The sequence below is a fragment of the Dermacentor variabilis genome, chromosome 3 (genome assembly GCF_050947875.1).
Source record: "Dermacentor variabilis isolate Ectoservices chromosome 3, ASM5094787v1, whole genome shotgun sequence".
In the NCBI taxonomy this organism is placed as follows: domain Eukaryota; kingdom Metazoa; phylum Arthropoda; class Arachnida; order Ixodida; family Ixodidae; genus Dermacentor; species Dermacentor variabilis.
The window spans coordinates 152575511-152598715 of record NC_134570.1 but is presented as its reverse complement, the minus strand read 5'-3'; the positions used below and the strand labels follow the sequence as shown (position 1 = coordinate 152598715).

The 23205-nt window shown below is 45.5% G+C and overlaps 1 protein-coding gene across 1 annotated transcript in view; it reads left to right on the top strand.

Annotated features, from left to right (window-relative positions):
• The first annotated feature begins 271 nt into the window (after positions 1-271).
• The window catches only part of LOC142574812 (ovochymase-like), a 68354-nt gene continuing 45420 nt past the window's right edge, over positions 272-23205 (top strand). Inside the window, exons 1-6 of the mRNA XM_075683821.1 lie at positions 272-518; positions 2440-2719; positions 3676-3790; positions 12975-13110; positions 16219-16358; positions 22751-22981. Of these exons, the coding sequence (XP_075539936.1) occupies positions 2445-2719; positions 3676-3790; positions 12975-13110; positions 16219-16358; positions 22751-22981 (897 nt within the window). The 5' untranslated portion in view covers positions 272-518; positions 2440-2444. The remainder of the gene's footprint in view (positions 519-2439; positions 2720-3675; positions 3791-12974; positions 13111-16218; positions 16359-22750; positions 22982-23205) is intronic.

Genomic DNA, 23205 nt, shown 5'->3' with positions numbered 1-23205 from the left:
GAATTTATGCAAGAGGCCGAGGGTTCACACGTTTCGTAATACAAAACTGGGTCATTCGTACCTAAGAGATAGCAGTGACGGACCGCAATAGTTTATCAACGTCCCATGTTATCTTTGGCTGGGAGGTATCTCATTGTGAATGGGGCCGGGAAGGGCAGTGGGTGACACTTATCTGTGGTGTGAGTTCCTGCGAAACGCAGTCACAGCGAAGAAACAAAAGGGGCCGAACAGACTTCCCGCGCATCTCATCTTTTCTCAAAGCATTAGCGTCATCATTCATCCCGACAATGATAAAGGGAAGTACTTGCTGTATGTGCACTCTCTAATCTTGCATTGCCCGCTCCCCCTCTAACGCGAATTTCTTGATATTGTGCAATTGCTTCTGACCGGAAATGACAAACGCGTCAGAGGAAAGACTAGAATCGAGTAAAAGGCTCGCTCGATAACTTCAATCGACAAAGAGCAACCTATCGAACTTGACTTGCGATATTTGCTGCGCCTCTGTCGTCTGGCACAAGGTAAGGGAAATTCGAAATTACGAAAATAGCCTCTAAAACACGGGTACCCACCGTGGCAAATCGTGCTATCTTTAGCGTATGATCGGTGTATTCACAATTAGCATTTACTTCGCGAAATTTGATTCATGCCTAAGTTCAATAATGAAGTACATATGCAGTCGGAGGAGCAAGTTTTATCATTGTATCGCCAGCGTTCGAATGACGACGAAGGAGACAATTGGCGAGGTTGCGTTGTGCTATTTTTTAGAGCTCATATCCAGGGGAATATAATTATTTGTTAGTTCAAAGCTAGCACCCTATCGGCCTCCTAATAACAACATATAAAATCCTACTACCTTGCCAACGTCTGTAGATTGGCCCGTGCGCGAAGAACCGTACCGTCCCCGAAATTTCGAACTTAATAAGTTCATCCTCATGGTTAGAGGTATTAAAGCATAAGCCTTTAGTGGCTCAACAGTGTCCGGGCGCAGTCCGTGGTGGACGCAGGAATGCGGTGATCACCGGCGAGGGAAGCAAGGAGAGGAGGCGCCATGCCAGTAGCGCTGTGCGAGTGGGTGTGTGGGAGAGCGCGGACATGCACGTGGGGGTGCGCGCACATCGGCGACAAACTTTGCAGCCATATGGCTGTGATTGCATCCTATGCTTGCAGCCACGGCAGCGTCCGTTCGCAGAAAGTACAGATGTATGTACAGTATTGTACTGACAGAAAGTTCGAAGATTATGTCGTGAGGGCAGTCATCTAAAAAAAAGCCATAAGTCATAAAACAGGAGTATGATGTACGGCAGCACTCGCACGAGTCGGACACATGCTGTTGCACCGTCCGCGACTCGGACCCCAGGCGACAGAGCAGGAGTGAGGACTTGCTTGAGACAATCGCGATGCTTAGCATTCATCACAGATACGTGCGTGCCAGTATCAATCAGAGCCGTAACAGGTACACCATCCACGTTCACTTTGATGAGGTTCTGACGTGTGGGCAAGGTGGGAAGAGGATTTTGGCGCCGGGTCGTTTTAGCAGCAATATTATAAATGCCTAAATCATTGGGCGCGTTTCAATCTTTGGGGAGGGGCTGGCGGGCTGGGAGTGCGCCAGAACGTGCATGAGCGCCTTGCGTCGGTGAGACGTCTTAAGTTGCCTTCAGAAGGATAAAATGTTCCTGGTGACTTATCGCTATTGTTGAGCGAAGTCTACGCCACTAGATAAGCTTTCCCATTTTGTCGATTTAGCTACGTACTACACTCGTTGCGTAAGGCCTGGAGTTTCCTACATACTTGCAGAGCTACGCGCCAGCACTCGGCATAGTTGCTCCGAAGAACTCCGTTGCCTCCACTTGATTATATAATGTAGACCTTTCCGGCGAAACGAGGCCTCTATGTCCTAGTAAAACACCGGGAAAAAAATGGTCATGCACGTCTCTAGTCGAAACAAAATATTAAATTGAATTGTTTATATGCAGGCCTTTTACGAAGTGACACTAAAAATCCTTTCGTTATTGTAAACCTTTCAAAAATATTTTAGAGCAGCTTTTTGACAACATATTCAAAGCGTTTTTTGCAGACAGATCTTGAGGGTGTTAGATGATAGATCCGTTATTCTTATTTCCAGCCTTTTTGGAATGATCTGAAAGATGTTCTAGATCACATCAAAAATATCATTCAAGCCCAAGATTTGTATACCATGCGTTTTACAGCGACGGCTTCGTATATGCGCCGTTTTCAAACCATTTTTTTCCCTATAGGATCAATCCTGCAAGAACTTCGCCTATGTGTTTCGTGCCAGTTGGGACTAGCTTTCATACAACAACAACAAAAAAAGTTAAATAAAGCTACGGCGTGGTCTGCCGCCGTCTTTTCTTTACATAGCTTTGGAACTTGACATCGATGTTCTCAGCTCCACTGGTCTATGCCTCGCTGCTGCAGGAATTATGGGCGCCGCGGTCCTGCTCGCTTTCATGGCCGTCGGCTGGTGCAGCCTGGGGGCGGCGTCGGCGTGGACCAACCCCGACGGCTGCGGCCGGACGCCCATAGCCCCGGCGCTCGAGAGCCGCGAGGACCGGGTCGTGGGCGGCCACGAGGCGGTGCCCGGCAGCTGGCCGTGGCACGCCGGACTGCACAGCAGCCCGTTCTTCGAGAGCGCGTACTTCTGCGGCGGGGCGCTCATCTCGGACCGCCACGTGCTCACCGCCGCCCACTGCCTCGAGTGAGAGGCGCGGTCATTTTAGAGACGCCCACTGCCGGGACGTGCTGTTGCGCATCCGCGATGGCAGGGTAGCGATAAAAAAACACGGGGCACGACGAAAGAAACACGGATATAAGCAAAGTGCTTTTTGCCCTGTATTAATAATATAAGAAGAATATTAATACCGGCGTTTTTTTACGCACCCTTGAAGAAATACGTGGAAGGATCTATTATATTGTACATTATACCAATAAATAATAATAATAACAACAACAGCAATAATAATAATAATAATAATAATAATAATAATAATAATAATAATAATAATAATAATAATAATAATAATAGAATGAGTTACGCGCATGCCTCTCTTGTTTCTGTTTCTTTTCATTATCATTTTGGCCATGGTTGTGCACCATGTGGAGACAATGTGATTTTTGATGTACCGGCGAGGGATGACAGCGAAAAAATGCTTGATCATAGCACTGAATGTAAAGGTTACCCTTCTGCTGACAAAAAAGAAGGACATAAGCCGCTTTGGCAGAGAGAGTAATGTAATATAACTGCATATTAGAAGGTGCGTTACCAGATTTGAGCAATAGGTCGATGTGTTGCACTGTTGAACTGCTCTTGATTGGTGTTCGTTCTTGCACGAGAAGGACCTCCAAACTCAACAATAAGTACGGCGACTAATTGCAAGAAATATTTTGGTCCGTTTGGTCACACAATGCAAAATCTGTAAGAGCTAATATTCACAATAACATAACTTTGGTACTTCTGACCAACTCTGGGCCGTCCAGCAGGTTCGCGAGGCGGGGGCGGCGGCCAGGCAACACCTCAAGGTCCCCACGGGGGAAACCCAAGGCCCCGCCAGCGAAAACTCTGCAAGGCTATAGATAAAGTTGTTACCAACCAATCTCTATAGGGTAGAGATTCTGGATTTGGGGACAACACGCTGGAATTGACGTGCTTTGCAGGTACCGCGTGGCCGACAACGTTTTCGCTCACGTCGGCTCACACAGTCGGAGCAGCCGCGACTTGACGGAACAGTACGTGCGCGCCGAACACCTCTGCATGCACGTTGACCCAAAGGTGAGCACAATGCTCGGAGTTGCATTTTTACGTATTCCAACTTTTATTGGTGTGCACATCTTTATTAGATATATTTTGCAGATAGCACGTGTTCTTTATCTTGCACGCTTTATTATTTACCCTAGCCTATATTTTTTTCAGTTATTTCGCACGAGGGCGGAAGCTAAATATTAACCTGAATAAAGTTTAATGGAGCGCTTCACAAGGTAACTGAAGTGCCAGGTTGACATGTTGTAGAAGGCATAAGATGGTGCCTTGCGGGTATGAAGTTAATTCCCTGTAAATTTTAACGGCAGCAAAACAACCTGGACAACAAACAAAATGCAACCGGAACATGGAACTATATACCCGCTACTTCTGTCACCATCTAAAGTAATGAGGTTGCCTATGAAGTGGGTAGGTGTGCATGTTAATAAGAGCTACTTGTTTAAAGTGTGTGGTAGTGCATTCATTTCTTTTTCTGCTTCCTCGGCCATCAGTCTTTTGAGAGCTTTTTAGACAACAACCCTTTGGCTCAAATGTAGCGGCCAGTGAATGGTGCATCGCCTGTATGGTGCGTCTACATGCCAAGAGAAAGGCGGCAAATTGACGGACGACAACACACTAACCTAGAAATTACAGAGGCGTTTCGAATTTAAACGATGGGATACGTGCGCATCTGCATGCCGTGCATTTTGTAGACCGAAAAAGAATTCGCCTATATTGCCACCACATGTCGCGGGGTCCACTGATAGTTGAGGCAGCCGGTGTTTGTTACCATTTTTTCACCACCAGGTGGCGCTTAACATCATCATCATCAGTAGCAGCTTCACGGCTTATTATGTGTCCACTACAGGACGAAGGACTCTGCCAGCGATCTCTAATAACCCCTGTCTTGCGTTAGGTGATTCCAACTTCCGCCTTCAAATTTAGTGATTTCATTACTCCACCTAATTTTCTGCCGTCCTCAACTGTGCTTCCCTTGCCTTGGCACCCACTCTGTAACTCTCATCATCATCATCATCATCATCATCAGCCTGGTTACGCCCACTGCAGGGCAAAGGCCTCTCCCATATTTCTCCAACAGCCCCGGTCATGTACTAATTGTGGCCATGCCGTCCCTGCAAACTTCTTAATCTCATCCGCCCACCTAACTTTCTGCCGCCCCCTGCTAGGCTTCCCTTCCCTTGGAATCCAGTCCGTAACCCTTAATCACCATCGGTTATCTTCCCTCCTCATTACATGTCCTGCCCATGCCCATTCCTTTTTCTTGATTTCAACTAAGATGTCATTAACTCGCGTTTGTTCCCTCCCCCAATCTGCTCTTTTCTTATCCCTTAACGTTACACCTATCATTCTTCTTTCCATAGCTCGTTGCGTCGTCCTCAATTTGAGTAGAACCCTTTTCGTAAGCCTCCATGTTTCTGCCCCGTAGGTGAGTACTGGTAAGACACAGCTATTATACACTTTTCTCTTGAGGGATAATGGCAACTTGCTCTTCATGATCTGAGAATGCCTGCCAAACGCAGCCCAGCCCATTCTTATTCTTCTGATTATTTCCGTCTCATGATCCGGATCTGCAGTCACTACTTGCCCTAAGTAGATGTATTCCCTTACGACTTCCAGTGCCTCGCTGCCTATTGTAAATTGCTGTTCTCCTCCGAGACTGTTAAACATTACTTTAGTTTTCTGCAGATTAATTTTTAGACCCACTCTTCTGCTTTGCCTCTCCAGGTCAGTGAGCATGCATTGCAGTTGGTCCCCTGAGTTACTAAGTAAGGCAATATCATCAACGAATCGCAAGTTACTAAGGTATTCTCCATTAACTTTTATCCCCATTTCTTCCCAATCCAGGTCTCTGAATACCTCCTGTAAACATGCTGTGAATAGCATTGGAGAGATCGTATCTCCCTGCCTGACGCCTTTCTTTATTGGGATTTTGTTGCTTTCTTTATGGAGGACTATGGTGGGTGGAGCCGCTATAGATATCTTTCAGTATTTTTACATACGGCTCGTCTACACCCTGATTCCGTAATGCCTCCATGACTGCTGAGGTTTCGACAGAATCAAATGCTTTCTCGTAATCAATGAAAGCTATATATAAGGGTTGGTTATATTCCGCACATTTCTCTATCACCTGATTGATAGTGTGAATATGATCTATTGTTGAGTAGCCTTTACGGAATCCTGCCTGGTCCTTTGCTTGGCAGAAGTCTAAGGTGTTCCTGATTCTATTTGCGATTACCTTAGTAAATAGTTTGTAGGCAACGGACAGTAAGCTGATCGGTCTATAATTTTTCAAGTCTTTGGCATCCCCTTTCTTATGGATTAGGATTATGTTAGCGTTTTTCCAAGATTCCGGTACGCTCGATGTCATGAGGCATTGCGTATACAGGGTGGCCAGTTTCTCTAGAACAATCTGCCCACCATCCTTCAACAAATCTGCTGTTACCTGATCCTCCCCAGCTGCCTTCCCCCTTTGCATATCTCCCAAGGCTTTCTTTACTTCTTCCGGCGTTACCTGTGGGATTTCGAGTTCCTCTAGACTATTTTCTCTTCCATTATCGTCGTGGGTGCCACTGGTACTGTATAAATCTCTGTAGAACTCCTCAGCCACTTGAACTATCTCATCCATATTAGTAATGGTATTGCCGGTTTTGTCTCTTAACGCATACATCTGATTCTTGCCAATTCCTAATTTCTTCTTCACTGTTTTTAGGCTTCCTCCGTTCCTGAGAGCATGTTCAATTCTATCCATATTATACTTCCTTATGTCTGCTGTCTTGCGCTTGTTGATTAACTTCGAAAGTTCTGCCAGTTCTATTCTAGCTGTAGGGTTAGAGGCTTTCATACATTGGCGTTTCTTGATCAGATCTTTCGTCTCCTGCGATAGTTTACTGGTATCCTGCCTAACGGAGTTACCACCGACTTCCATTGCACACTCCTTAATGATGCCCACAAGATTGTCATTCATTGCTTCAACACTAAAGTCCTCTTCCTGAGTTAAAGCCGAATTCCTGTTGTGTAGCTTGATCTGGAATTCCTCTATTTTCCCTCTTACGGCTAACTCATTGATCGGCTTCTTATGTACCAGTTTCTTCCGTTCCCTTCTCAGGTCTAGGCTAATTCGAGTTCTTACCATCCTGTGGTCACTGCAGCGCACCTTGCCGAGCACGTCCACATCTTGTATGATGCCAGGGTTAGCGCAGAGTATGAAGTCTATTTCATTTCTAGTCTCGCCGTTGGGGCTCCTCCACGTCCACTTTCGGCTATCCCGCTTGCGGAAGAAGGTATTCATTATCCTCATATTATTCTGTTCCGCAAACTCTACTAATAACTCTCGCCTGATATTCCGAGTGCCTATGCCATATTCCCCCACTGCCTTGTCTGCAGCCTGCTTCTTGCCTACCTTCGCATTAAAGTCGCCCATTAGTATAGTGTATTTAGTTTTCACTCTCCCCATCGCCGATTCCACGTCTTCATAGAATCTTTCGACTTCCTGGTCATCATGACTGGATGTAGGGGCGTAGACCTGTACAATCTTCATTTTGTACCTCTTAATAAGTTTCACCACAAGACCTGCCACCCTCTCGTTAATGCTATAGAATTCTTGTATGTTACCAGCTATATTCTTATTAATCAGGAATCCGACGCCTAGTTCTCTTCTCTCCGCTAAGCCCCGGTAGCACAGGACGTGCCCGCTTTTTAGCACTGTATGTGCCTCTTTTGGCCTCCTAACTTCACTGAGCCCTATTATATCCCATTTACTGCCCTCTAATTCCTCCATTAGCACTGCTAGACTCGCCTCACTAGATAACGTTCTAGCGTTAAACGTTGCCAGGTTCATATTCCAATGGCGGCCTGTCCGGAGCCAGTGATGAGTTAACTCTCATGAATAACCTGTTATCTGCCCTAGGCGTTACTTGGCCTTGCCCAGCTTCATTTTTTCCCTCCTAACTACAATATCGGGTTTCCGCGTTCGCTCTCTGATCAACACCGCTCTCTTCCTGTCTCTCAACGTTGTGCCTAACATTTCTGAACCTTTCGCTCTTTGCGCCGTCCTTAACTTATTCTAGAGCCTCTTTGTTAACCTCCAAATTCCTGCCCCATATGTTAGCACCGGTAGAGTGCAATTATTGTACACTTTCCTTTTAAACGACAGTGCCAAACTTCCAGTCATGATTTGTTAATGACTGCCGTATGCACTATAAACCGTTTTTATTCTTCTGTAAGTATCCTTCTTCTGATCGGCGTCCGGCGTAAATAATTGACCCACATTAACGTACTCCTGCACAGGCTAAATGGTAGAGCCTAATGGAGATGATTAATTCTTGTTTTCTTGGCAGGCTACTGAATGTTACCTTTCTCTTCTGCATAATAATCTCCAACCCTACTCTTACGCATTCTTAGTTAAAGTCCTCAATCATTTGTTGCAATTCATCCCCAGTGTTGCTGAACACGAGAATATCACTTGTCAACCGAATGTTCTTGAGATATTCGCCGTTTATCCTCGCTAATAAGCCACCCTAGTCTAAAGGTTTGAATAACTCTTTCAAGCATACAATGAATAGCATTAGAAAGATTGTGTATTCTTGCTTAACCCCTTTCTTGCTAGGAAATTTGCAACCTTTCTTGTGTTGAAGTAAGGTAACTGTGGAATCTTTATATATATTTCCCAAGGTATTCACGCATGCCTCCTGTACTCCTTGATTACGGTATGTCTCAATTCCTGATGGTCTCTATTGAATCAAATGCCTTTTCATAATCTATCAAAACAGTATATATAGGTAGATTGTACTCTGCAGATTCTCAATTACCTGATTGATGGCATGGATGTGATCCGTTGGGGAATATCCCTTCCTGAAGCCTGCCGGTTCTCTTGGTTGATTGAAGTCAAGTGCTACCCTGATTATATTGGAAATTATCTTGGTGAATATATTATACAACACTGAAAGCAAGCTAATAGGCCTGTAACTTATTTAATGTCTCCTTTCTTATGGATTAGTATAATGTTGGCGTTCTTTAAAGTTGTCTGGTACACTTGATGTTGTGACACATTGCGTATGAAGGGTTGCAGGCTTTTCAAGCCTAATATATCCTCCATCTTCGATGAAATCTGCTGCTATTTCATCCTCTCCTGCCGCCTTTTCTTGGGGCATGCCCGGGAAGGCCCTTCTTACTTGTAAAGTTCTTAAAATAATGTTTTTCGATAAAATTACCAGTTGAGAGTTCGCAGTCGTGTCGCATAGTCTTTTCTTTAATATGTGTGTTTTATGCGCGTCCCAAAGTATGATAATCTATTAGTTGAACTTCGGAAGTGCACTTTTGAAACATTCGAGCCATTACATATATGTGACATCGCCCACGAGCACTGCGATGAGATTTCCGACTTTTACGCGTTTTTTTTTTGTTTTAAACGAAGTTAGTGCACCTCGAAAACATAGAAAGAATACTCCATTGGGACTAATAGGAAGCCAAAGGCGTCTTGCGTATTATGCTCATTTTATTTGCTTTATGATAATATCCGGATAAAAAGACTGCGCTGAAGGTATAAGAATTTGTAATAATGTTTTGCCGCCTAAGACGCTAACCAACAAAAAGAAGCAGATAATTGACAGTATGCTTATAGCAAGTGTTGTGGTCGTAAAAACGGGCTAATAAAAAGCGTCGTTTCAATGCCTTTCACAACAACAATGCTGCCCATTTTGCATGGATGACCTTTAGCTAAATTTACAGGCGTTCTCCGTTTAAAGGGGCCCTGAACTACCCTCGGACTCGGTGCAATAACATAGTGCGCGGGTAGCATGCGCTGCGGCTCCCTCCTGTCTGGACGCTTTATTAAGGCGTAAGCCTTAAATACCTTATGGGTCGAAAAATCCGTTGTCCGGCGTTATCGAAAAACTGACCGTCCGGCTTTGTGGCACCAAAATTCAATGCCAAAAAATTAATGTTGCTACTAACGACCATGTGTGGGACTCCAGCCTAGGACCTTTGGTGGTAATTAAGGCAAAGTTAATTAACGTACTCGAACCCACGACTGTCGATAGGAGTCGAACGCTCCCCCTTTGGAGGGACTACAATTCAATGGCGCCAAACCTGATAGTTCCGCCATTGATGGTGTAACCGACGAGCGTTGGTGGAAATCGAGCCCACGGCATTTGGTTTCAATTAAGGCACATATAGTTAGGACACCTGAACCCAGGACCTTTCGTATTAATTTAGGCGCAGTTAATTCATATAGAGTAAATTAAGGCACTCGTGCCCACCACCTTTGGTGGGATAAAACCTGTAATAGGAACTGACAACGCAATCGAATGAGAATGAATGTCTCGCAAGCGCGCACGCTTTCGCTTTCATCGTCTTTAGCGTGTGCTGAAGGGACTGCCAACTTTTTAGTAATAAGGCACGTTTCCATACGCGACCGCTATTTCTGCAACGTAGCGTAAATACCGCGGCCGGCGCGAGGTGGCGCCGCGAGTCCACTGGCTAAGCGCACTGCGGCTCGCTGAGAGCAACCGCGTTTGGCTTACATTTAGCGCGTCGTAGGCACCAAAATCCCAAGTACTGACGTCCAGGTCAACAGCCGAAATCAAATTTGAACTGCGCGCCACGGGGACATTTAGAAGGTGGAGTGTTGGGGGCACGTCCCACTCCGCATTAGCCTTCGCAGTGAAGACATTGAAGAAGGACTGGAAGCACCGCTAAGGCCGTGTTTGATTGCCAACAACTCCGCTTCTGCTTAACGCATTGGAGTATACGTTGCGGCGAAGTACTTCTAAAATAGCCTATTTTAACTCCGAATGCATTTACTCTCTTGGTTAATACGTGGCTCAGGGCCCCTTTAAAAACAGGTTTGCAGATGGGATGCACACCTTGGTATCTTTGTGAAGCGAACCTTTTGAGAAGCGTTTAATGAAATGCTATAAGTTTGCGCATTTCATTCCTGCTTCTTTGGCATAAAAGAATCTTGCGCAGGCGGGGCCTGTCGCGTAGCGATGCTATGTCATGAATGCACATGGAACGCTAGCAACAAATCCTAGCGTCTCAGCGCGGTTGTGGCTACGTAGCGTGACAAATCTTATGTTGACTTGTATTTCTTGATTTCTTCTAGTTTACTGTAAGCGTACCGGCCGCTTCCTGGCCGGTCGGCCGTTCTGGGGATGTGCCATTATATAGAAATCATAGACATCTTCGATATGCGCCAAACATTTCAAACGACTCGTTTCCGTGGCGATGCGCATTACCCACGTCTGGGCCAAACCCTCGTCGCGGCTATGTATCATATAACGGAATTCATCACCGTCTTTAACACGCGGCGAACATCTCAAGGAGCTAGTTAGTCTCCGTCACGATATGTACCATCCGCATCTGGGCCAAGCCCTCGTAGTGGATAGGCGATATGCGCCGCATTGTAAATAATTTAAAATAATTAGTTGAATATGCATTTCGGTTTGTTAGGCGAGTAATATCTTCCTCTTTCAACAATTGATTTCAACGATTACAAGTATGCTATCTTCTGCAAGAGAATGTTGAAATTGTGCGCGAAAAACAAAACGATCGAACAGCAGGTCTAACTGTTAGTTTTCTGCATGGCCGAGTTTCACGGCATTGATGGTTTAGTGCCGGCGCGGCGAGACGGCAGGACGCCGAAACCCCCTCACAACACGACCGACGACGCCACCATGCCGGTGGCCGGCTGTGCTCTTTGCGCAATTACGCAATGAAACAACGAACGATACCGATGTATCTTCCCCGCAGCAAACATATCGTTCCATGAGCAGAATACCTTAATAAAGCGAAGCTTTCCACCTCTTCTTTCAGGAGGCTTTCGAGTGTGTGCTCGGTCGGTTTCCCGCAAAGTGTGGCGATCTTGGAAACAGGACTAGAGTAGAATGGGCGCTATCGGAGATGCTGCAGTTACTGATCCCTAGTGATAGTGTAAATTGCGGTCGCGCGATGGGTGCTCCCCCGCTTTGCCGATATGCTTGAAAACGTGGCGTAGAAGAAGAAGAAGCGTGCGATAGCATTTATTTAACTTCTCCCACGAAAGCTTAGCTTTACACACATTCAAACGTGAGCGTTGGACACGCATAATATTGCTTCGTGTTTCAAGCTTCAGCGTAATAATTTCATATGTTCAATATCCGGTATAGGGCCACAAGTATGTTCTGGCACGAACCTCTTTTGCGAATGTTCAAGAATTTCGAATTTTTAAGTGTTTCACGGAATATTTTTCCGATGTGGCCCCCCTAAAGCGTAGAAAAGCACAGTTTTTTTTCGGTTTTAGTTACGCCGCAATTCCAATACACCTTAACTCTTTTTTTCTTTCGGCAACCAACTACACAACCCCGAGCAAGGACATTTACAGTGCGTGACCTAACTAAACATACATGTGGCGTCACACCCATCCTGCGGTTTTCTATTGTTACTGAAGAAATAAAATCAAAGAGTTTAGCGCTCGAAAGCAACACTGAGGCAATGAGAGGCGCCTTAAGAAGGGGTCGCAGATCAGCAACTGCCCGGCTGGGATTCTTTAAAGTGCACGTAACTCGAAGAAGGCGTGAGTTTTTTTTTTTTTTTTGTAATATGCTCACAATCGGGTGGCAGTGGCCATGGCCGGGTATGAAACTGACCACCTCTTGGGCAGCAGCAAAATGCACTATTCACTGAACCACCACCATGAAGACATTTCTTGTGTTTGACTGAGTATGTGATCCGAGGGAGAAGGAGTTCACACAAGCGAATCGCGGCGGTCGCGCGACTAATTTGGTCGCGAAGCGATGGTCGCGGGTCACGGTCGCCTTCGTGAATAAGCGACCGTTTACGCTCAGTCGCTCGCTGGTCAATTTCTCAGCTCCGGCACTAGGCTCCCAAATCACCTAAACCTAACAGCTTCGCAGGACTAGGACGCCAGTTTACGCGCATTGTTATTCGGCGTGTGCGAGTGGACGCAAACAGCACTAATCACGAGACATTTTTGTATGGTAACCGGCTCGTCGCGTCTATCGGTGTGAAGATCGGTTGCTGTGGAACATTCCTAGGTTCAGGTCGGTGGCACGGCCTTTCACTATCGCCTGTGTGAATGCCGCTCTTCCCAGTACTCATCAATGGGTAATTCACGAAGCGTAATATGTTAATCTAGGTCATTTGGTCCCTTCTGTGTATTCTCCCTTTACATAAAGCTCATCGTTTTCTGACCCTGCAGATGGACATCGGGATCGTCAAGCTTTCGAGTAGCGTGAACTTCACGGACACCGTTCGACCAGCGTGCCTGCCTGAACCCGGTTCCGAATTGGCTGATAGGACAACGCTCTACGTCACCGGCTGGGGACAGACGGACGGTGAGTCTCGTCTTGCTCAGTGGTTGCCGTTGACTCGGTTGCCTCAACCACGGCTTTTTATACCCGCTGTCAACAAACTGTCAGCATGCGACAGTGACGTCAGACAGTACACCGCATATTGTTCGTGCTACTACGTTCGCTTTAGCTAGGCATATTATTCACGTTAAAATAGGAAATCTTCGGTGGCGCTTCACATTTTACTTATGTGTCAAACGCTTATTCTTCAGAAGCGCTTCACGTTGAGCTTGCTTGCATCAGATAAACAGAAAAAAAGATTCTCCGTAGTCCGCACAGGTGCTATTTCAAGTACAGATGGATACACATTGCTACACACCGTGAAGGGCTGTGACCAATGAGTAAAGTGACAACCGCAAGCACAAAAACACAACCCGTGAACTCGAGGCGCTTAAACGCGCTCACTAATGAATGCAGAGTGGGTGATTGAACATGTTGTGCGGCGCGGGACTAAGTTCAATTGGGTGGGTGAGCTGCATCTATCTGCGCAGCCTTCACCAAACGCATGCGCTACCTAAATGACGTGTGTAGCATACAGCACTTAAATGTGCACTGTGATGACTCTGGTGTTTTATTGCACCAAGCAGTGACGGGTTAGCCATTGAGGTATCTCTGCAACATCGCGGTTTTCTGTAATATCACGGCTCCTTGTAACATCAGGTTCAGACCGCAGAAACAAAATAAAAGTAAGAAATATCATTGACTTGCACTTGCTCGGAACGAGAACCATATCACTCGGAATCGGGTCGTTTACCATGCATAATAATACTCGGAATAATAAACTGAGGACATCGTACTACGGAGACAACAATGCTGAGAGCTCACGTAAAAGTAAACACATACATCCGTCCAACGAGTGCATCTACTTCGACGGGAATTTCTGCGCAGCACACTTCTTACACAAGCTGCAGTTTGCCCCCAAAAGATTCAGTAGTGTGCCAGCTCCAGCTTTCGGGCTTCTTGATAATACGGTCTAGATCTATAGAGGCTATATAGACTGAGCAGCTTGAAAACGTTATATGGAAGACTGCTGATATTCCTGAACGGTCAAAACCTAATTTAAAAGACGTGATGTAGACTTCCTGCGTCATTGCATTGTTCGGTGCAATGAAACAAAATTGCGTTATGGTTTTGTTACACACACACACACACACACACACACACACACACACACACACACACACACACACACACACACACGCACACGCGCACACGCACACGCACACACGCACACACGCACACACGCACATGCACGCACACACGCACATGCACGCACACATACGCACGCACACGCGCGCACACAGCGTATAGCGTACTCTAATGTGCGCAAGGGTAGAATAAACAATGAACAGCATGCTTCCTCTTTTCCTCCCGGGCTGTCAATCGCAGCGAAGTTCGCATTACTGCAACACGAGTGAGAAAAATTAAGGAAGGCGTATTAAACAGGAAACTGGAGTCTTCTGGAAATCGCTCATTGCATTGGGAATCATCTTATACGTCCTAATTAAACTGACCAAGGCTCAAGACTGTTCTGTGTTTCTGAGTGTGGATTAGATAAGTTCCAACAAAATATAGGCCTGGCTGTGATTACTGGACCACCGCATTACAGTGCCCCCTAGAAAAATAAAGAAATATCGATGTGTGCGATTTAGCCTTCTTTGATAAGACACTGGCTTTAAGTTAACTGGTCATATTGAAGATATTATGAACAAAAAGGGAATCAAAATTGGGATTAAAATTAAACTTGAAAAGTGTTGCGAAATGAACGAATGCGCTACGCCACCAAGCGGAGAGCCCACAACTGTATTAACTAACTCCATTACTCCTGAGATTTACGACACCGCGAAGACACCGCCTGGATGCTCGCCTCCGCGCTCCTGGTTACTTGTACGCATAGCATGCCTTAATTTAATCTGAAGTCTAGAAACCCGTGGTCATGACAGTCCCTTCTGTATGTTTCGTTGTTGAGGTGTTCCCTTTTTAAGGCGGTTTCCTGAATAATGCATCTGGGGGACCATGTTAACTACGTTACGGATAACGCGAACAGAAACTTAAGATGAATTTGCCCGCTTACAGAAGGTGACACCAGCCATTGATTCAAGGCTGCTGAATATGTGTCTTCTGACAATGACACGTGATACGTACTCGTCACCAAGATGGTAATTTGCTTATTAGATGTGACATTTTTTTTTGTTATGGCCTATGATGACGCAAAGATCCATGGTAGCATTATCCGAGAGCTCTAACCCGAAGCCGCTGATGAAAGGTTTCCGTGACGCAGAAAACGATCAAGTCCGTAGGTTATCACTATAAAAAAGGAAGTCCTGCAGATATAACCCAGTGTAATATGAAACTAGGACTCAGACAAGCACATTAAGATATGTTACATAAAAGGCAATGCGGCATCATTTATCACCGATGCGTGATCCTTCTTGTGATATTTAACCAAAAAGGCCTCTAAGGAGACCATAATCTTTTCCCCGCATTTTAGCAATTAAAGGTGTAGCAACTTGTATTTTAGTGAATATTGCCGTTCTACCATCTACCATTCTATCGTCACAACAATCAAGCAGTGTTGAGAACACGAAAGTACAGATGACCCACCACGTTTTCAGCTGCGTAGGTGCAGTGAAAATTTCGAGACCTTCAGGTTACATGACTGAATAGTTTTATGTGAAGGGAGCGCTGTGATTTCACAGCTGGAGATATTTTTTTTTCCCAACAGCTTAATTTGTCACCAACTGTTTTCAGACGTGCCTGCGAAAAAAAAACCCTCCTGTGGCGCATTTTTTCTTTCAAGTTTAAAAGATTGTTTCAAGACTGTTGTAACGACAAAAAAATGCAGTAATCCCATTCTTGAGACGCTTTCCGTCTCCGTCATTTTGGGAAGCTTTTTAGGGAGACATTTGGGGAGGTATTAAAGCATGACGAGTGCGGTTCTTACCATCTTCAAAGAATGCGATATGTTTATTTGTTTTATTTTTCTGTTGATTTTCTTATTGCTTTATTGACTTATGCAATTTCTGTACCCTCGTTCATTTTGTTGTTGTTGTTGGTGTTGTTGTGATAACGTTAGCCATCGCCGTGTCGCAGAGTTCGATCCCACTTCTCGACCGGAGGGGCTTAAGCAGGTGATGACCAAGAGCGTGGCCAACGATCGCTGCGTGAAGGAATTCCACGAAGTACCGGACTACCTGCTGTGCGGCTCATTCGAAGACGGCACTCCTTGCCAGGTGCGGCAGTGTGGGCGATTGTTCCTTGCAGATACTGTCAGGGCGACGTATAAGCGTGTTCAATGCTGCCCTTGTTTTACTCTTCTTCAGCTTTGGAATATGGAAATTGAGACCACTCAAAGGGCCAGCTCGCACAAATTCTTAGCTAAGAAACGCAATAAAAACATATAAGGAAAGGTGATGAAATTACAAAACACTGTCAAAACAAGGCTATAACGAAATACCAAAATTCTGACAAAGCGCGCCTATGAACCACGTAGAAAATAATGAAAGAAATAATAGGTAATAAATGTTTTGAAGAATTACGTACACATGAAATGATCATGAAATCCTAAGGAAAATGTAAAAAAAGAAGAATGCGCGGGTGCTACTGTTCGCGGAGCCGCGATAAATGCTCGGTCCGTAGGAATACCGCGTAGAGCCTAGACAGCTATTCTTTTCTTTTTTTTCGTCCGGGCGTGACAAGGATACAAGCTTCTTTTTGTAGACCTACAGGGCTGCTATCAGAAAGGTCAGGACGACGGCCAAGGATATCCCGCTAGACATCATGCTGTGGGCACTCAGTGGGACAGTGCATAACACAAGCTTCTGCATGCTGTGAAACCGTGCGTGCACTTAAATAAGGCCCTTTTCTTTGCTTGGGGCAACAAGTAAGGCCTGTAGGTGAATTCTAGTCGTAAACGGTTTTTCTACTAGATTAACGAAACAGAGAGAAAGTGCTCATAGACGATGGGCAAATATACGTCATCCTTGAGGTGCTTCAGGACAGCGTATTCAGTGCCTTATATATCGGTTTCATTAAATGTTTTCAGTTCTTACTTTAATTATATTCTCAGTATTTTTTGGTATTTGCCAAAACGCACAGTTTTCCTTCACTTTAATTAGCCACATTTGTTTCAAAGAAACACTGCTTGCTTATTTTTCGCGAATATTTGCAGTGAATTTTAAACGCTTCTTTAGTCATTTGTGTGGTATTTACACATAACATGATGTTCTGCGGCGGGTTATCCTGTTACATAGTCCTTATTTATACTATTACCATGGTAAACAATGCGAAGGTGGCGTGATTAAAGTGAGGGTACCCATGAGGGTATATGCAACGGTCGCATGTGCCGGTCAAATAATTCGTTGGAATCTTCTTAAAAGGTAGTCACACTCGTTTCATGTAAGAGGCACGGTGATAGAACTAAAGAGGATGTATGCGTAAATGATGTTCTAGGCGTTTCGAGAATAAAACATGAACACCACGAACGCAACAAAGGATGCAGAGAGACGGGATCACCTTTACCAGCTGATCTTGTAACACGATGCCATCAGGGACGGCAAACGACAGCACACGAAAATAAACAGTACAGGCTTAAACTACGTAGGTTTTGCTTCCACAATTTTTTTCCTTAACGTGACTCATATAGTGCAATAACGCCATTTCTTGGAAGCACTTTCACCTGTGCGCATCCTCCGTTGTCTCCGTAGTAGTCGCGTTGCGGGGTTTCGAAGCACTAGAAAATCCTTGAAGCACGTTCCAACTAGACCGTAGTTCGTCGCCGCTGAGGTTTAATTGTCCTGTAGAGCTTTGACGAAACGAAATAAAGCATAATCAACAGTGACAACAGGTTCTTGCTGCTGCGAACTCATTTACTACAGCAGCAGAACGCTCTCACTGCGGACTTTTTGAGAACAACCTTCGCTTTAGGATGCGGCACCATGTCGCGTTCTTCCGCTACACTAATTGCCTGCCACGCGTCCGCCAAAGGGGATGTGCTGATATACCAACGCCTAGGGTGCACCTGGTGCCAAGCACCTACGCTGCGCGGCAGTGTCGTCGTTTACGCGTCAGGCACACTGCCGCAGGGCTTAAGTTCCTGTGCTTAAATGCCTCCTTTTAAAGCATTTTTTTGGCAAAAACCAAATGTGTTAACATACATTAAGCGAACATTTGGGCTTGTTTTTTATGTTTATTCCGAAAACACCCGTCACTGATCAACGCAGCGAACTCCTGACGCCAGGTGAAACCATTTCAGTAAGTGTAGGCAGCTAGCAGTTTCGTTTGTACCTGAAGTGCACAAATGCACAATTAGTACCTGTTTTGAAAAAGCCGTTAGTTAAAGAGGCCGCTGTGCATAGCACGGTGACATGGGAACAGGAGAGATCCGCTCGATATAGCAGTTGGCCGTGCGTCGTTTTACTGTTACATCACCAAGCTACGTCATCACGCTTGTGAGCCTACACCAAAAAAGGCCTGAACGAACTTGAAGCTAGGAAATCTTGCAGAAATATTTAAGCTGCAATGAGCACTTCGCCAATGGCGAGCGTTCGTCAGTAATGCGCGCGTTCTTCCCTTGAAAGTATGCGTCATCTGATTAAAAACTGAGAGATCGAAACGGGCGTAAGCGTTGTATTTAGATTACTGTCTTTTACGTCAAACGACAGCAAAGTAAAAGTGGGAGCCAACTTTTCGACAAGTGGACTTGTCTTTTTCAAGGTGACATATGCTTTCCTCGGCACAATATATGTAGGTATGGGTCTTCTAAAAGGGAGAGGGGTTAACCGGGTGCCCGAGCCAACGACCGATGGTGTGTTAGAGAGAACGGTGCAGAATTGAAAAGAAAGGCATACTATTCAACGTCGGTGGAGGAATGTGAGGTAGCGTCGTGTGTGAGCCAGTAAATGTGTCACTGTAGGTTCCTTTATTTTGTGGAAGGGTCGGACGACAAAGGGGAGGGGGATTATCTGCCCCGCTGAAGGTCAGTGAACTGTCGTCTCTCAGCAAGAGAGAATAAAAGAAGCCGCAGAAAATGGTGCTCGTGGAAAAAATATTAAACTAGCATAAATATATACATAAATGATAAAAAAGAGCGATAAAAAAGAGAAAATAAAGACAGTCAGCAACCCAATGAAAAATAACTAAGTACTGTTGCCTATAGCTTCAAATTTAGCATAGCGAATAGATTCTAAAGCCGCCTTTGAAACGTTTATACACACCGGTTGCAATGTCTTGAACTTATAGAGGAAGAATGATTCTGTGTATTTTCTGTCTCGCGCAGAACGAAAATTTTGCTGTAGGATGTACAGGTTAATTTCATCAACGTTATGACCTGGTTGGTTGAAATGCTGGCTGAAATGACCTGGTTGGTTGAAGGGAAATAAAAAAAATATAAAACTTTAAAACGAACAATCCTATTTATGTACTGTGCCGAGAAAAGCATATGTCGCCTTGAATATAAGCCCACTTGTCGAAACGTTGGCTCCCACTTTTACCTTGCTCTCATTTAGCTCATCGTCTTGAATTTCCATCTCGCGCCTTCCCGGTGTATCCCTGTGTTTTATGTAAATGATACGATACTCTGGGAAAGCACCAGTGAGAGTATCGGCATATTAGTTGAATCAAAGAGGAAACAATAATAGGTGACCCTAATCTTTCATTTAGGTGTCGACTGGTGGCACTCGCACCTCGGTGTTTGTGTTCTGTACGTTTAAAGGCTACTATGAAGTCAAGTTAAAGTCATAACGCAACGCTCTAGAACGGCTGAGGCGTAAATATAACCGCGAACAGAGCTTTAGTAACCAAGAAATTGAGGTAAACGCATGTCACGATTTGAGAACCCCCAGCGACATTCCGGTACTATCCCGATGACGAAGGCATTCCTCATCGTAATTTATGTCGCTAGTACTCAACTACTCGTATTAAAGAGATCATTTCATTAGGTTATAAGACGGAAGAAAATGATACTTGTCTACTTCAGTTCGATTCTAAGAAAAACTAAAAATTTGACGTTAGCGTTCAGTAGTATGGGTGGTCGAAAGGTTTCGTTTTCGCTCGACTCTGCGCGCTCTACTCTGCGCCGTGCGCGCTTTGGAGTTTCAGTTCTTCTGTTATCGCGTCGTGCTGCCCTGGTTCTGCTGGCTCGCCAAACTTGCATTTGAAACAAGTGGCGAGAATGCCACGTCCATGTGATGTCGTGGGATGCGCGAACGGTCCGCGGAACTTGGCCAAGGGTAGTCGCAGCGGCGAATGCAACGTTACTTATTACTGTGTGCCAACGAGTGAATCTCTCCGTTCGAAGTGGTGAAGTGCCGTACCTCTGCTACAGCGCGTTGGCAAAGAGCCGAAAAATCGCATAGCGTGCTCGCTGCACATTCGTCCATAGGATGACGAGTCCAACGCCGACTTACTGAAGTCGTGTGGAGTGCAATAGTTTCCCGTAGCGCTGTTCCGTCAGTCTTGCCTGCATTCTCCGAAGCGCAAGATCAACTGCAGTGCAACTGAGTGCGGCATTTGGTTTTCACGCAGGAAAAGCTACAAATGGTGCGAATATGCAGAGCCATGACATACAGTTGCCGTCGTAGTAGTACGCAACGACGCCGGCAGCGCGAGCCCTCAGCCGCAGGTCACGTTCATCAGCGCTTAAATCGCTGAAGTCGAGCCCAGCATCGTGAGCCAATGTGTCGTTGTCGGGGCCGTCCATTGCAACGAGCGTCAAAGCTGGCGTCATAAAATAAAGAACCAGCTTATCGTCGCGCGCTTTCCCTTTCGCTAGCCACCATAATTCCGCTTTCGCGCTGCTGTCGGCTCTGTCTTGGCCCTGTTTCTGGCCGCGCGTTTGCGTTTTGCGCAGAAAAGTCGTAGCGCCGTCTGCAGGCGCCGTTTTACTCACCGACGGCGTAACGTCACTATGACACGATGACGTCACTACTCCTCGATCGGAGGGCGGGAGATCTGAACTGCGCTAGGGGTACGCGGACGCTTCAGAACGCATTTTCTCTTAAAATAAGTCTCTTCTTCGCACGAAACAAACGTTTCCAGGTTTCTGGGATGGTATTTCAACAGTTCACGTTGTCTTAATATTAACCTTAAGTGTCACTTTAAGCGAGCCAACTTCTTTCCCCTGGCACGATATGCGGGTGAGGAGTGAGGGAGGGCGAGGAGGATGCGCAGTGCGCGCTACCTGGCGCCGCGTAGCCCCCTAGCAAGAGGCGCACCTTACGCGCCCTTTCCGGTGGTGACGTCATAGCATGGAACGAGTGCGCGCGCGCAGCTGTTCCGGCAAGCGAGCGCGGAAGCAGGTCAGCGCCGAGAGAGGAATAGCGAGAGAGGAGGGAGTGACGTCACATCTGCGCTGCTAGGCACATGCTCAGTCTATGCCAGGTAACTGATTTCAATTAATTAGCCGGTCAAATATCATGCCAACCTTTTAGTGTATGACGTCATTAGGGATGTCATTCCGTCCGCTTTCTACTTCCGCTGTTCCAGCAATTTCGCCAAGGTCGTGCTCACGTGTTGGGTCTCTAAAGTATACGATTTTGTGCTTTGGTGTGCGGTAGTCAGTGATTTCTAAGTAATTATGATTATTCCAGACACTTCAGTAACTCAATTTGTGGCCAAACTTATGCCCTGATATCATATCTTTAATAAAACTCATGAATTTTGTACTGTGATATTTCTTCATTTGTTTTTCTGATTTATCTTGAATTTCGGCCGCGGTCGTCTCAGGAGGTGAACCGGAAGTGCTGCGCGAGAATGAAGAGTGTCAATCGATGATCGTGCCACTAAACAACGGTGTGTTGATATTTCGAAGTTTTCTAACTACTCGCGTAAGGTCTACCCAAATGCTGTTACTAGCGCCTTTTCCAACCTAAGGAAGTTCTTTGTGTCCGTTTGTAGAGATACCGGTTCCTTAAAACATTTTGCCACTGTTTGCTGTCGATCCGATGCTTTCTCATAGCTATATTTAAACTTCCTGCAGCCATCGTCGCAATGTAGAGATTCTTCAACCATCGTTTTCAAAACACTGCCATTATCGCATGAATTATACCGCAGCAAGCAATATTTCTCCGACATTGAAACTGCTGCAAGCACACCGATAGTTTAGTTGAGCGCTGCGAAAACCTTCAGTCGAAGCGCATGCACAAAAATAATCTCTTATCGTTGGCGATAACATGCAATTGAAAGATCCAGTTCAAAACATAAAACGTAGACATACGATTACCGATCAGCTGGAGATTGCTTTACACCAAAAATACATACGAATTATAGTCGACAAATGATTTTTTATGGACTACCCTCTCTATTAAATGCACGCGATGGTATTGTATTACAGGAGAGTGATTTTTGTTTGCTGATGCATTTGCAATGAACCTTCAAGTGCAAGTTGTAAGATACTTAGAATTTTTAGATATTTTATACCGGATTATTCTTTTTTGACGCTGTATAAATTGCCACTTTGTCGTTATTATGTGTGTTCGTATAAGCCAAGTTCTTCGTAGGAGAAGTAGACCCTCGTCAAGCGTGTGAAGGGATTTTTGTCTAAGTCCCCATCATCATCTTAATAATGTATATAACTGTTTATGCCTGTCTGTATGTCTGACGAGAAATGTTTGTTTTGTTGTTGTAGGGTGACAGTGGAGGACCTCTGGTTCGCAAGGGAGACGACGGTGCCTGGGTTCTCGAAGGGATCGTCCACAAGGGTGGGCAGCTGTGCAAAACCTTGAGCAAGACGAGGGCCATGCGCTACGTGAAGGTGTCCCACTTCGTCAACTGGGTGGACGATTACATGCGAGCGGACGCTGAAGGACGGGCCGATAGTTTCTGCGACATGGCGCCGAACTTTAAGCTTGACCGAGGAGTCTGAACAGTGGTAACTGCACGAGGTCAGAGACAGGCCTCAGGCACGGAGGAAAGAGCGGATGCATCATCAGGTATCATGAAAGGAAAAACTGACACTCGTGCGTAGCACGTAGCAACAAAGTAATCCCACCCGGGTTTTTCGGGTGTAAATTGAATCGCGGCAAAGATCGTGGCTCGGTTTTAATAAAGAGACCCCAACAATTTGGTTCAATGGCTTATTCG